The 14,370-nt window shown below is 32.3% G+C and overlaps 1 protein-coding gene across 30 annotated transcripts in view; it reads right to left on the reverse strand.

The window, feature by feature from the left end:
• LOC129950363 (potassium channel subfamily T member 2) overlaps positions 1 to 14,370 on the reverse strand; it is a 216,593-nt gene that overhangs the window by 127,015 nt on the left and 75,208 nt on the right. The window contains exon 1 of one of the 30 annotated variants that reach the window (XM_056062293.1): positions 9,552 to 10,975. The exons of 27 other annotated variants lie outside the window; for them this stretch is intronic. In XM_056062293.1, coding sequence (XP_055918268.1) covers positions 9,552 to 9,643 — 92 coding nt within the window. In that variant the 5' untranslated portion in view covers positions 9,644 to 10,975. Of the gene's footprint in view, positions 1 to 9,551; positions 10,976 to 14,370 lie in introns of those variants that run through there. 2 more of the 30 variants (XM_056062295.1, XM_056062305.1) reach the window with 2 other exon arrangements.

A 14,370-nucleotide genomic window follows, 5' to 3' on the forward strand; every position in this document is an offset into this window, starting at 1 on the left:
TGTCAAGTACAAAGATTCGTTTTTTAGCCGTACTACGTGATTGTCTTTCCAAGGCATTGTAATATTCAAGAATTCAAAACCAATGTGCACCGGCACCTTTACATAATGCTCACACTGTGCCTTTGCATGATAAGGGTAGTAATATCCTCTTGACTGTGCACTTATCATAAAAAAAACAAAAACTATTTTAAAATTATGTTTGCTGTGCCAACTTTAAGCTTAATTACTATAAGATTCTCACTTACCATTTTCCTAAGACTTCACAATTTTAATACACTAAATGTCATACTTCTTTGGTATACCTCATCTTCTGTGACGGATTGTAAATAGTTACATAAACTAAATATGTCTACGTTAGAACATTTTTTTAACAAATTTATTAACTAAATCAAATCCTTTCAGTTCATAAATTTGATCTGTTGAATTAAAAATGAACAGCCATGCTATTAGTTAAAATCAATACGCCCGACACCCCGACGACGACGACGCGAGCATGCCATGTCATAAAGGAGTTTATAATATTAGATAATCAGATTTAATTCTTAAGGGACCAATCTGACTTGAGTCAATCTGAAATATTGATTATATATATTTGGTAACTTAACGCAGCGTTTACTTTTAAAGTAAAATCCTTTAAAGAATTTGTGTCTTTGCATTAATGCTTTGATGCGTAGTTTTCAATGTTGGCTTTAAAATTTATTTCAAAAGTTAATTATTTTATCAAATGGTTTAATCTCATAACCTTTTCAAGTTCAAGTATAATTAATTGTGAGACTGTTTTATGTCTGCTATTAATATTTCATTCACGCAAATATCTGACTCGTCATGTCACAAAAATTTACAGAGAAATGCTTTCAACTTAGTTGATTGATATGCATATTATAATTTAATATATTATTATGTAGATAATGTAGATTGTATACTCATTCTATTTCTCAGAACTGTTGATGATTTCATGACAAAAAATAATTATATGAAATACTGAGAAAGTATATTATTGAGTATATGGTAAGTTATTATTAAAAGACTAAATTGCATTTAAAAAAAAAATATTATAATTCTTCATTTCCAATAAACAAATATGTATGCTTACAGGCTTATAGTTACCGATAAACCTTAACTTAATTGAAAGGTTAGGTCTTGGTCGGGACGAATGTCTGCACTGTATTTGTGAAGAGATATATTTTTATCAATAATGTTTTATGTATTTTCCAAACAGTACTCTATACATTTCCGACTAGAATTAATATAATTTCTGGAGACAAAGGAATGTTTTTTTAGAATGTACGAAAGGCACAAGAATGCAATTTTTATTTTAAAATTCTTTCAATCAAAAAGTAATACTTCCAAAAGGATTTTTGAACAGCTAATATTTTTGTTGCAAATCATAATTATCATATTATTTTATATTATTCTTAAAGATAATATTATACATAAAAATAGTGACATACATTTAATAAATTATGCTTTTAAGCTTTTGAAAAAATACTTAAAATAGCAACTTTAATACTTTCAATTAATTTTGACTAATTTATTTACATACAGCTCTTATAGACTTACTTAAGGTGGCGCTACAGTCCTGTGTGAACTAGGGCCTCACCCAACAAACTTCTCCATCTAGCTCGGTCCCTAGCTAGATGTCTCCAGTTTCGCGCTCCAAGTTGAGTGAGGTCATCTTCCACTTGTGCGCGCCACCTGATCCGCGGTCTTCCTCTACTGCGCTGTCCTGTGGGTGCGGATTCGAAGACTTTCCGGGCCGGAGCATTGGTTTCCATGCGCTCTACGTGACCCAGCCATATTAGTCGTTGGATTTTTAATCTTCTGGCTAAGTCTACGTCGCTGTACAGCCCGTACAGTTCGTCGTTCCATCTTCTCCTCCACTCCCCTTCGATGCATACGGGACCGTAGATCACACGAAGAACTTTTCTCTCGAAGCGACCCAAGGTGCTTTCATCCGCTTTTGTCATGGTCCATGCTTCTGCACCGTATAGCAGGACCGGGATGATAAGGGTCTTATAAAGCAACACTTTGTTCACTCGAGAGAGGACTTTAATACTCAATTGCTTTCTTAGTCCAAAGAAACAGCGGTTAGCAAGAGTTATTCTGCGTTTGATCTCAGAGCTGGTGTTGTTTTCTGCGTTTACAGCGGAGCCTTGGTAGACGAAGTCCTTGACTACCTCAAAGTTACGTCTGTCGATTGTGATGTTTTGACCAAAAACGTCGGTGTTGTATGTCCTTTCTTGACGACAGCATGTACTTTGTTTTGCCCTCATTAACCGTTAAACCCATTTTTGCCGCTTCTGCCTCAATACTCACAAAAGCCCCATTGACATCACGCTGAGTTCTTCCGATTATGTCAATGTCATCAGCATATGCCAGTAATTGGACAGACTTTTGAAAGATAGTGCCTCTAGTGTTGACGTGTGAGCTCTGCACTATTCTTTCAAGCACGATGTTAAAAAAATCGCATGACAGCGCATCACCTTGTCTAAAGCCTTTTTTGACATCAAAAGGTTCTGTTAAGTTGTTTCCAACCTTTATGGAGCAGCGTGAATTCTCCATGGTCATCCTGCACAAACGGACGAGTTTGACAGGGATGCCAAATCTAGACATGGCTCTATACAGCTCGTCCCTGTAGATGCTGTCATATGCGGCCTTGAAATCGATGAAAAGATGGTGGGTGTTGATTTGGTGTTCTTGAGTTTTTTTAGGATCTGCCGTAATGTGAATATTTGATAAACTGTGGATTTTCCTGGTCTAAAACCACACTGATATGGACCTATCAGGTTGTTGACGATGGGCTTTAGACGTTCACATATTACAGTAGAGAAGATTTTATAGGCGATGTTAAGTAGACTTATTCCTCTATAGTTGGTGCAGTTTAGAGGGTCTCCTTTTTTCAGGATCGGGCAAACAATACTGAGGTTCCATTCATCGGGCATGTTTTCTTCCGACCATATCTTACAGATAAGTTGGTGCATGCTCCTAACCAGCTTATCCCCAGGTGCTTTAAAGAGCTCGGCATTCAAGCCATCTGCTCCAGCGGCTTTATTAGACTTCAACTTAGATATGGCAATCTTTACTTCGTCTAAGTCGGGAGGACGGGATTGTTGGCTTTCGTCGTCTATATAGAATGGATCATCCTGCCTGACAGCGGTATTCAGTTCTTCGTCGCCGTTATACAGTCTGCAAAAGGGGTCCTTTCATATCCTCTTTATTGACTGCGGTTCCACTATGATGTTTCCACTTTCGTCTTTGCAGCCTTCGGTTCAGGGTTTATGTGCCTGTGAATTGTTCATAAAACTTTCGAACCTCATTCCTGCTTTTATACCTCTCAACATCTTGGACCGCACGTTTCTCATGCCCTCTCTTTTTCCTTGTGAGAAGTCGGCGTTCCTCTCGCCTGTTCTGCTCATAGAGCTCACGAGCAGCTCTCGTCCTTTTATGCAGCGCCGCTTTGCGTGCCTGTTGTTTGGCTGCATTTGCCCGCCAACATTCCTCATCAAACCAGGGGTTCCTTGTTGTTGGCTGTTTTAAACCTAGAACATCAGAGGCGGCTTCTCTGATTGCAATTTGGCAATGTTGCCACTGGTTTTCGATACATTGTGTTGGCGGCAGAGAACTTCGAGAGAGGTTACTTGTAACTCGGTCGGAAAAGGATTTGGCGATCTCTGGCGATTGTAGCCGTTCGACGTTGTATCTTCTCCCAGCACCTCCCTGTTTTGCCTTGGGTCTGGAAATCCGAAGTGCTACCTTTTCTACAACAAGGTAGTGGTCCGACTCGATGTTAGCTCCTCGGAAAGTTCGTACATCCAAAATGCTGGAAGCGTGTCTGGCGTCGATCGCAATATGGTCAATCTGGTTGACGGTAGATTGATCTGGAGAAGTCCAAGTTCCTTTGTGGATGTTGAGGTGTGGAAAACGCGTACTGGCTACCATGACGTTTCGCCCCGCAGCAAAATCTATGAGCCTGAATCCAATGTCGGAAGTGTTGTCGTGCAGGCTGTTCTTCCCGATTATTCCACCAAAGATGTCTTCCCTTCCTAGCTTGGCATTAAAATTGCCCAGGACTCGAAGCTTGATACAATGTTTCATTATTTTTAGAATTTGGAATTGCCTCTTTTAGCTTAGAAGTAGACTTTTCATGAGTATTATTAAGTTCTTAATTGCTTAAAATAGACAGCCAGTCAAAAGTACACAGTTGATTTGACAATGACATGTAATCACCAATTATATAATCAGAACCCTTTTCATGTTCAAGACTGTTTAAATTTTTAAAATTGTTATTAAATTTGATGTTTAAGTCAAGTGCCAAGTTAAGTTTGCTTAAATCGTATACATAGTTTTTTTATTACTTTAAATGGTGGATTACGGGTGAATATTAAATTTAATTAGATTTTATATCTTGAACTAGAAAGTCATTTCTAATGGTAAACATAGAAGTTTCATTTTAAAAAATATTTAAAATTTTAATATAAAACCATAATTAAAAAGGAGGAAAAACCTTATTAAGGAATGAAGTTGAAGGTTTTTGTAAATGCAGACATCCAACACTTTCAACGATTCATACCGTTTACAATTTTTTTTAGTTCTTGAACTTTTTAAATTAACTTTATTTTAGGAATATAGTTATCGCTTCAGTGAATATTGCCATTAGAAAAAATTGGTCTTGTTAATTAAAAATAAAAACATTTCTTTTTAAACTTCAAGAAAAAAAGTACATGTACAAAAATGAATGTTCCAAACTCGTTTTTATTTTTTTTTAAATTAATTTTCTTAACTTATTTTTGTTTAGCTTAGAAACAATATATAAAAAAACGATAAAAACACAGTAGAAGCTCATAAAATATAAATTAAAATGTCAATCATGTTCATTTCGTTGTATTGTATGTTTTTCTCGAACAAAAAATTCAGCAAACTTGTTCTAGTTCCAGGTGGAAAAAGGACCTGATTTGTTTGGTATATAAGCCATAAATGGTGGATATTGTAACAAGCAAATATGGTAAGAAGGACAGAAAGTAAAATATACAGCATAATGTTTTATATAAATAGGTGCTTTATTTAACTTGTTTAAAGTGTAATGAAGCCAATTTTCAACAATTGTTCTTATTACATCTAAGCAGAAAGTGAAATAAAGCCAATCATAAAAACAAATTGGTTTTATTTCTCATAATAATTTGGCCTTATTTCACATTATTAAAATACCATAAGAACAACTGCTGAAAATTGGACCTATTTCATTTCAAAAATTATAATAAGGCAAAGTTTTGAAAGTTGGTCTCATTTCACTTTAGGTCCTATTTCACGGCAAGCATAATAGTACATTTTGGGACAACAATTTTCCTTGGCATTTTAGTAAATAAAAAAAAATGCAAGAAACCTACCAGAATTTGATTTTCAAAGTACTCTGAAAAACTGGGACTGATCTGAAAAATGTGTCGAGCTCAAAATATCAATAAGTGTATCGACCGATCTGGAAACATTACTTTCTGCAAAAATAACTTTCTATGATGATTTATGAATTTTGTGCTTAAATCGGTAAATATGCGGCTAAAAATTTTGTAAACTAACACATTTGTGAGAAATTTTATGCATTTCCTTTGAATTAAATGATTGTTTTTGAATTTACATGTAAGAAAATATTCATTATTAAATGTTCTCAGTGTGAAAAGATTGAGCTTTTAACTTTACGTGCAAAACAAAATGAATTCTTCAAGTCAAAGTGCCGTTTAACTATAGCTTGCATTTAAAAAGGTGATAATTTTGTTTCAGAACAGTATTTTTTTTTATTCAAAGCCAAGATACCTTTAATACATTCTGATGAAAACCTTGATATACATACTCGTACATTTGTGCATTAACAGTACTTCAAAAGTTTCAAAAGCAAATTCCACGGAATCAAATGGTACTTCCTGACCTTTTCAAACCTTTGATGATGAAGATCTTAACTTGAGATATTGTATATTACGTTTAGATATTAAAGAGTCAATTGTTAGATGTAGCAAACAGAACATGGACAAAGAATGACTCAAGTATTGACCAAGATTTTTCAGGGAACGACGATGATCTGGATTATATTCCAAAAAACAATGAAACTTGAAGTGCTTTCAAGGTGACAAGGTCCTGGAAACATTTCTAGAAACCACCGCATTAACACTCGCTGAAAAAAAAATAATAGAAGGCAGAGAAAAGCATATCCGGAACTACGGAAACGAAACGTAAGACATGTTGATATTATAAGAGATAAGACTCCCAAGCACTCAAAGTGTGAAAAATGTCGCTTCAAGTGCAACGACAAATTTACGGAAGATTAGCGATTAAAATTGTGAAAGGATTTTTTGAAGCTGGCATATCAATGCCAAAAAGATCAAACAAATCAACCGCTACGTAGCGAGGTCATACTTTTTTGAATACGAAAATATTAAAGTACGAGTCTGTCGCAACTTTTCTAGTGAAACTCTTGGCATGTCATACAGTACAGTTAAAACGGCATTTAAATACAAAGGACCAACTGGAGTTTTTTCTAAAGTAGATGAAATAGGAAGATCAAAAGCTTCAAATAAAACATCGGATGGAAATATCACAATAATTAGGGATCACATTGAAAGCTTACTTTACTTACGCAAGACTTTAGAGAGAATATATCTAGATCCCAGTCTAAGCATATCAAAAATGTATTCCTTATTCCTTGACAAATACATGAGTGACACGTCAATAAAGCTTCCTTTATCTACCTCTTACAGGAAAGTTTTCGGTAAGTGTCACAATCTATCGTTCTTACATCCAAAAAAAGATCAATTTCAGGCATGTCAAAAAAGTAAAGAAACACAAAATGAAGATTATCTGGCTCATTTAAAAAGAAAAGAAGACTGCTGCGCTGCAAAATCTTTGGACAAATAAAAGGTCAACGAAGTAGCTTAGTTTCATGGCATCTGTCTTACAAATTCTATCGAGTGACGTTAGCCAAATGTACTACAGCCGAAAACTATGTGCATACAATTTAACCATCTAAAACGCTGCACCACCAAACGACGCCTTTTGCTTTTTATGGACAGAAACTGATGGTAAAAGGGATAGTAATGAAATTGGTTCGTGCTTGTATAAATACTTGCATCAACTTTCACTATAGAAATAAAAGAATTGTCTCTTTTCTCTGATACCTGCAGTGGCCAATATAGGAAAAAAAATATTTCACTTGCTTCAAATTGTAAATTTGGATATAATTGAACACAAATTTTTAGAAAGCGGGCACAGCTATATCAAGGTCGATAGCATGAACAATAGTATCGAAAATCAAAAGAAGAATGTTCCAGTATACACTATTCAAGTCTGTCTTACTGTTTTCCGACTCACACGCTTCAAGAGTTTAGAAGCAAAGGAAGTCCGTAAAATACAACCCAAATGAAGTTAACTGATTTTTCTTATCAAAACTTATCGAAGTTATAACAAATACAAATTTGAACACTGGTGGAGAAAAATTTAATTGTAGTAAAGAAATTTTCATATGTGTCTTTTGACAAACACTCCCTCAAATCTAATGCTACTTCATTAAAAATGTTTATATTTATTTTCAAAACAACATTGTTTCTTGGTGCCAAGATTGTGCTTTGACAGAGAAATTGATCGTCATGCACGCTATTTTGTACATAAGGGTAAACAGTTGCAATAAGTTCAGAATTACTATGTACTAAATTTAAAAAACCTCACGTTAGAGTCGCAAAGCCCTCGGCACAAGTTTAACCGCTCATTTCCGAGGTACAAAACCAACCTCCAAAGGCAGAAAGCACCAAATGATATGCTACTAAGTAGGAATATAATTAGAAGGAATATTTCGAATTATTAATGTCAGAAGCGAATCTGTTCAAATAAGCTAAGAATTAAATATTTTATCGCTTTAGAAATAAGCTTAAAACAATCTCCTCTTCCAATGAATTCTTGACAATTGACGGTCTTTCCTCATGTGGACTAAGCCAATTTAATGGGATTGCCAACAACTTCAACAAAATATTGGACCTTATATTCTTCTCGGACACACTCAATGCTGATATTGCTGTAAATTCAGCCAATACCCTACTTGTCAAAGAAGACCGACATCACCCAGCATTAGACCTATTTTTTAATTTAAATGTATGTAATGTTCCCAATTGCAATAAAGACAATTTTTTCAAAGATGCTTGCGAAGTAGAGAACTCCTTTCAAACGCCTGAGTCATTGGCCCTTTCACAAAATTTCTCTCATTTGAATTCAATAAGTCTTTGGATCTCTGAAGATGAAATCGTTCGCAAAGCTTCAGAACTTGACGTTTGTTATAGCCCTGGTCCAGATGGTTTACCTCTTATATTTAAAAAAAATCCGCATCCTATTTATCCTATACTCTTCATATTCTTTTTAATGAAACGCTTAAATCTTCAATTTTTTCTGATTTGGAATATGGCTGCATAATATGGGCTCTCTTTTATTCAGTCCATATAAACAGAATAGAAGGAGTACAAAGAAGATTCATGCGGTTCTGCCTCCGTTTCTTCCCATGGTGCAATAGGCTCAAACTTCCACCCTAAACACAGAGACTACATTCAGCTGTGCTTTATTATAAAATTAATCAATGGGTCAGTCATATCATAATCAATTTTGGAACAATTAAACTTTATTTATAGCCGTTCAAGTATTAGAAGACAAGTTCCTTTACGTCCTACATCAAGCAGATCGAACTATGGTAAAAACAGTCCACTCAACCAATTGATTCCAGTTTACAACAAGTATTACTTTTTGGTATATTCTGTAAACAATGATTTTAAAAGTAAAACCTTTAAATTTAATTTTTTTTCAACACTTCAGTTTAGCTTCTTTTTTTTGGAAATAGCTTAAAGCATTGTAAATCTATTAATCTAAGAATAAATGTTATATTAGTCTTAAGTTCTAACGTTAGTTTGTTAAACGGATTCAATAAATAAATCTCCAGCTTCGTTATTTATAAAATAAGTATAAATACATGTAGAATTAGGTTGCATTTTTTGTATGATTAGTTTTCAAAAAATATTTTAATATTTTTAATGAATATATTTTTATATTAGTATTCCGAGACATTTTTTTGTTTTTTAATTTAATTTTTCACTGTGCTGAAGAGTTATACATTATTTACATAAGATTTTGTTTTCAAAGTGATTTTAATAAATTTTGTTTTATTTCAATTGATTTCCTTTCCTTCTAACATTGAATTGTGTTAACTTGAACAAAACAAATTTCAGTGTTACCTTTTAATTCATATAAGATATTAGAGTATATCACATATTGGCAACCCCTGTCAATAAAGATAACTTTCTTTATTCGTTATTGTAATTTACTTTTGTGGTTAATATAATAAAGAGAAATTAATACCTTAACAAAATTTTATTCAATTTGTCTGCCAAAAACTTATATATAGAAAAATACTATTTTTTTTCTACCCCAAGTATCCACTCAATAGCCGTTCCCCGTCAATATCCTTACAAAACTTTTTTCTTAAAGATGTACGTTAGTCTAAGTAATGATAAATATAATAAGAATTGACTTACCTGGGTATTTTGTCGTACGAATCCCAAGACGTTAAGCAATTGTAAGACGAATATCTACTGTTACTTGCCATGTTGCAAAGTAGATTATCCATTTGTGTCTGGCTTGGTTAAGAAAAAAAAACAAGACAATTCCACTTCAAACACACAGACACATTCACATAGTTGTTTGAACCAACACACTCTTATAAGTAGAACACGTTCTTAGCTCGATGTAAGGTACAAGAAAAATATTAAATTTTATCGATCAATTATAGATTAAGGACTCCTTCTCTCCCGATGTTTTCGCCTCCTTTGGTTTTTTCGTATTTTGGCCTTTATTATTCCGTTTTTCCTCTTTTTCATCACTTTCGAGCCAAACACTTATAGTGGCATTTATTATGGCACAACGTGATTGCCTGATTATACTTTGTCATGACACAAAGGACATTTTTTTCCTTCTCTTCCTTATTTATATTTTTTTTTTGTTTAACTAAATCACCAATAACTTAGGACTATGATTGCCATAATTTTATTTTAGTATTCATTGTTAGCACTTGCCCACTTATGACGAATTTACATACCTACTCAGACTCACTGGGTGGGATTGGTTTTCTACAATTTCACTTAAATTATTATCTTAAGTTTTTCAAGCGATTTAAAAAGGATGAAAGTTTGAGGTTTAAATATATTTTTTCTTTTCTTAAAAACAACTGGACGGTGTGGTGCGGTGAATATTTCAATATTTATTGGTCATGGAGTTAATTGTTTTTTTTTTTTTTCTTTTTTGTTATTGGAAAGGCATTTGTTTTATTGCTTTACGTTTGAAATTGTGGTTTTGGGTGGGAAAAGTCGGTCGGTTAAATGGCGTTGCGGTGGTTTTGTACAAGAATCTGGTAGATACTAATGGAAAAAATTGCTAAGTTGTAAATTCATGGCTGACATGCTAGCAGAATATTTAATTGCATTGTATATTACTAGGTCTACGTTAAGAGTGCTTACAGTTCAAAGTAGATCGAAACTTGAAATGCGAAATAACTCTCGTCATTCACAAAAAATAACTAATCCAAAAAAATGTTCTATATTCAAGTTAGGTAAAATGCAAGGGGAAGAAAAACGTTACTGAGTATTTTCAATATGTCAGTACACAACGACAGTGGGTCAGTGTTTTATAAATATTCCATAACACACATGTCGTGCACGCCACATACTATAGGCAGCAATTTTTTTGCTTTCCTTAATTTGAATTTGTTTAACAAGTCTGTTGACCTATATATTTTGTAGCCTTGGCACAACAGTTAAAGTTTATCGGCACAGTTTCAGACGCTGATAAAAATAAAAGTATATTTTCTTAATTTTTAGGTCACATAGTCTTCGTTATAATGTTTCATGTAGACATGCAAGCAAAATTGTGAAAACATGATTATTTTTCGTGTTTTGCAAGTAAGAAGGATTTTTTCAAAAATGCTTTAACGTAAGATGTTCTCTTTAGAAACACAAACAAAATACTTCCTTTAGGATTTAAAATTATTATGATAAGAAAGTAGTAATTTATTTTACTTTCCATATTTTTTTTTTCTACTTTAGAATATTAATATGAAAATTTAATGAGGATTCCATCAGTTGTGTTTTGCTACAAACTACAATTTCTTTAACAGGTCATTTTATATCTTCGAATATTAATCTCATAATAACATAAATAAGAACCAAAAATAAATAAAAGAGGCTGGGTTGCGACCCACACCGATAACTTTCCATCCCTTTTGTCAATATTTGTCTTGCTTAAAAATGTTTCTATATGTATCAATTTTTACTAAATTTGATTTTATTTTTATTGAATATCGAAAATAATATTGTTTGTAAAATAAAAAAGTTTGAAGACAGTACTTTTAATTTTTGAAAAGCTATTTAAGTCGAAAGTAAATTTTTACCATGTTTTAGTACTGTTTTTCTTAGGTTTTTAATTTTTTTGTAAAAAAAAACTCTCAATAAGATTTTTTTTTAATTTTACTGAATGTTAAAAATATTATATTTTCTCAAAGTTTTGAAAAGTTATTTGAGTCGAAAACCAATTGTTACCAACTATTATACATTTTTTTTAGTTCTTTGTTTTTGTAAGAAAATTGTTAATTCGATTTTTCTTAAAATATTTTCCACTGTTGAAAACAATATTTTTTATAATTGAAAATTAGTTGGAAGCCATAATCTCAAATTTTTGAAAAGATATTTAATTCCAAAATCAATGTTTACCAATGTTAGGTTTTTATTTTTTGTAAAAAAAATTATCAATATGATTTTTCTTAAAATTTTACCAGATATTAAAAACGTTATTTCTTGTTGCACACAATTGTTTTGGAGATAAAATAATTTTTTATGCGCAACATTTTTGTTGACAATTTTTTTTAGTTATTTTGATTTGTAAGAAAAAAACCATCAATTGGATTTTTTCCAAAAATATACTGGTTTTATATCATGTTAAAATATATAATATAAAATTTAATACAAGCCTCTAGCGTCATTGGTTTGTGAGACATTTAGGGTTAACCAAATTGTTCAAGTTTTTTCATAAATTGCGATGGTAAAAAAAAACCGCCAACGCAATTGTCTTAAAAGCCCTTTCGGCATCTTTCTGCATTATTATCTGTATATCAAAATTTATATGATGTAGATATCTCTTTTGGTTTTTGAGCTATGGACGACGAAATAAACGTTGCGAAGGTACGCACAGACTCACGCACAGGAATCTATCTACAAATCATTTATGTCAATTATTTATAAGGACCAAATGTTGTAGGGGTCATGAATATTGAAGTGATTTTTATTTGCGACATACAAGAAATATATGGCAAGTATTGCATTCGTACAAAATTTCGAACTCAAGCTCTTAATAAAACATGTCTTCACGATGGTAGAAAAGTCGACAAAAGTTTGTCCCCCTATTCCGTCTGGCTTTCCTGGTTTTCAGCCTTTTAGCATAAGGCATTTTCTTTTTTTTCATTTTTTTTAAAACGAAAAATAACTGCAGGCCTTACAAATTTTGTTTGTTTAATTTTTTTTTTAAAGATGAACCGATTTCTTAAGACTTTCGCTGAAATTGTTCTAAATTTGGCTTCTTTCTACAAGAAAAACATATATTATAAAACATGGTATATCTGAAAAAGGTATCCCTTTGATTTTTAAAAATATATTCATTTTTGTACAAAACTGAATATTTCAGGGTGAGTATTTTATAATGTAAAATGTATATTTATAAGCATTAAATAACAGCATACTAAAAATATATTTATGACAAATTTGAAAAAAATGTACGTATATCAAATAATTAAAAAAAAAGCTCTAAAAATTTTCGAACAAAAAAAAATAAGTTAAGTTAAAATTAAGTTAAGTTACATTAATCTTAAAACACAGAAAATATTTGTAAACGGACTTTTTTGAAGGAATCAGCAAGTTCTAAAGACCAAGTCTTGCATTTCATTTAAAATGCACCTATTTCCTTGAATTCAAGAACTAAAAATTGTATTATTATTTTTGAAAAAAGGTCCGTTTAAAAACAATTTCTTCTTTTCTGCTTGAAAGCTACAAGCACTTTTTAAAGTTTTGTCTTTAAGCTCTTAAGTATATATAATTTTAAAACTATTGGAATCTTGGAATACTTTCATATTATGTATTGAATCGTCCAAAATTAAATAGTTAGACTATAGCCTAGCAGCAGTGGTATAAGCTAATTGTATTAATAACTAAAGTTGTCATTTTAGGTGTCTCTTGGCTTTGGAGTCATCCTTAGGTCCCCCGACTTAAACCCAAGGCATTATTAGTTATGAGACTACCTCAAAGAGATAGTTTACAGCAACTACTGCCGAACTCTAGTGAACCCAAAAGAAAACACTCGTAAAGAAATTAGAGCAAATAAAAAGTTAACTGCAGCTTGTGGCGCGAAGAAAGACATTTGGATGACATAATGTTTAAAATTGAGATCCGCATTATTAGTCTGTCGTTTAATATTTTAAATAAAACAAGATATCAAACTGATTTTTTATTTTTATTTTAAAAATATAAATCTGTCGCCAGACACCCTGTAAGCAAATATGGTTTTTCATTGTCAAGAAAAACATTTTTATCACGTTTACATTTAACATCACGTTTACATACCTCCCCCCATAACAATCTCCCGCTTCCAGGAATGACAATCAATCTACCCTTAAGCTTTTTTCGTGAATGTACTATCGAGTTAGGAGATTCTTTTTCAACCAAACATCAAGAACGTGGAATGCTCTTTCTCTTTTCTCTTAAATAGAAACATTTTAAAAGTATTCGATGAAACAATAACTGCTTTAAAAGTGTTTCAAGTCATTCTTCTTGTAAAAATCAAAGAGAAATTAAGAAAAATGTTACACAAAAGTTGAATAACGACGCATATCAAATCAATATCCACCACAAATCAAATCCTATTAACGTAAACAGATTAGACGCTAACAGTAAATGGCTGCCTAAGTAAGTATAAGTATATTAAGGATTCATTTGACTGCTTATAGGTAATTATAGAGAATGATTTTCCACAGGATCACATTTATCCCAGATTTCCATTTAGAAATGGTCTTTAATTCTTTATAAAAATCAAGCAGGTTACGAGCATATAACTGAATTAATTATTAATTCGTTTCTTCCAATTTTTCCACAGCCATACGGGTGGTATATAGGATAGCGATAAGAAAGTGAAGTGTATGGTATATGAAAAGGCAATTCTACATAAAATAGGCCATCAGACAAATTCGGGTCATTTCTCAAATAATACCATAGTAAATTTCTGTATTGGAAACTAATCAATACTTCCGGAATACGATTG

Source organism: Eupeodes corollae, chromosome 3, assembly GCF_945859685.1.
Source record: "Eupeodes corollae chromosome 3, idEupCoro1.1, whole genome shotgun sequence".
NCBI classification, from domain to species: domain Eukaryota; kingdom Metazoa; phylum Arthropoda; class Insecta; order Diptera; family Syrphidae; genus Eupeodes; species Eupeodes corollae.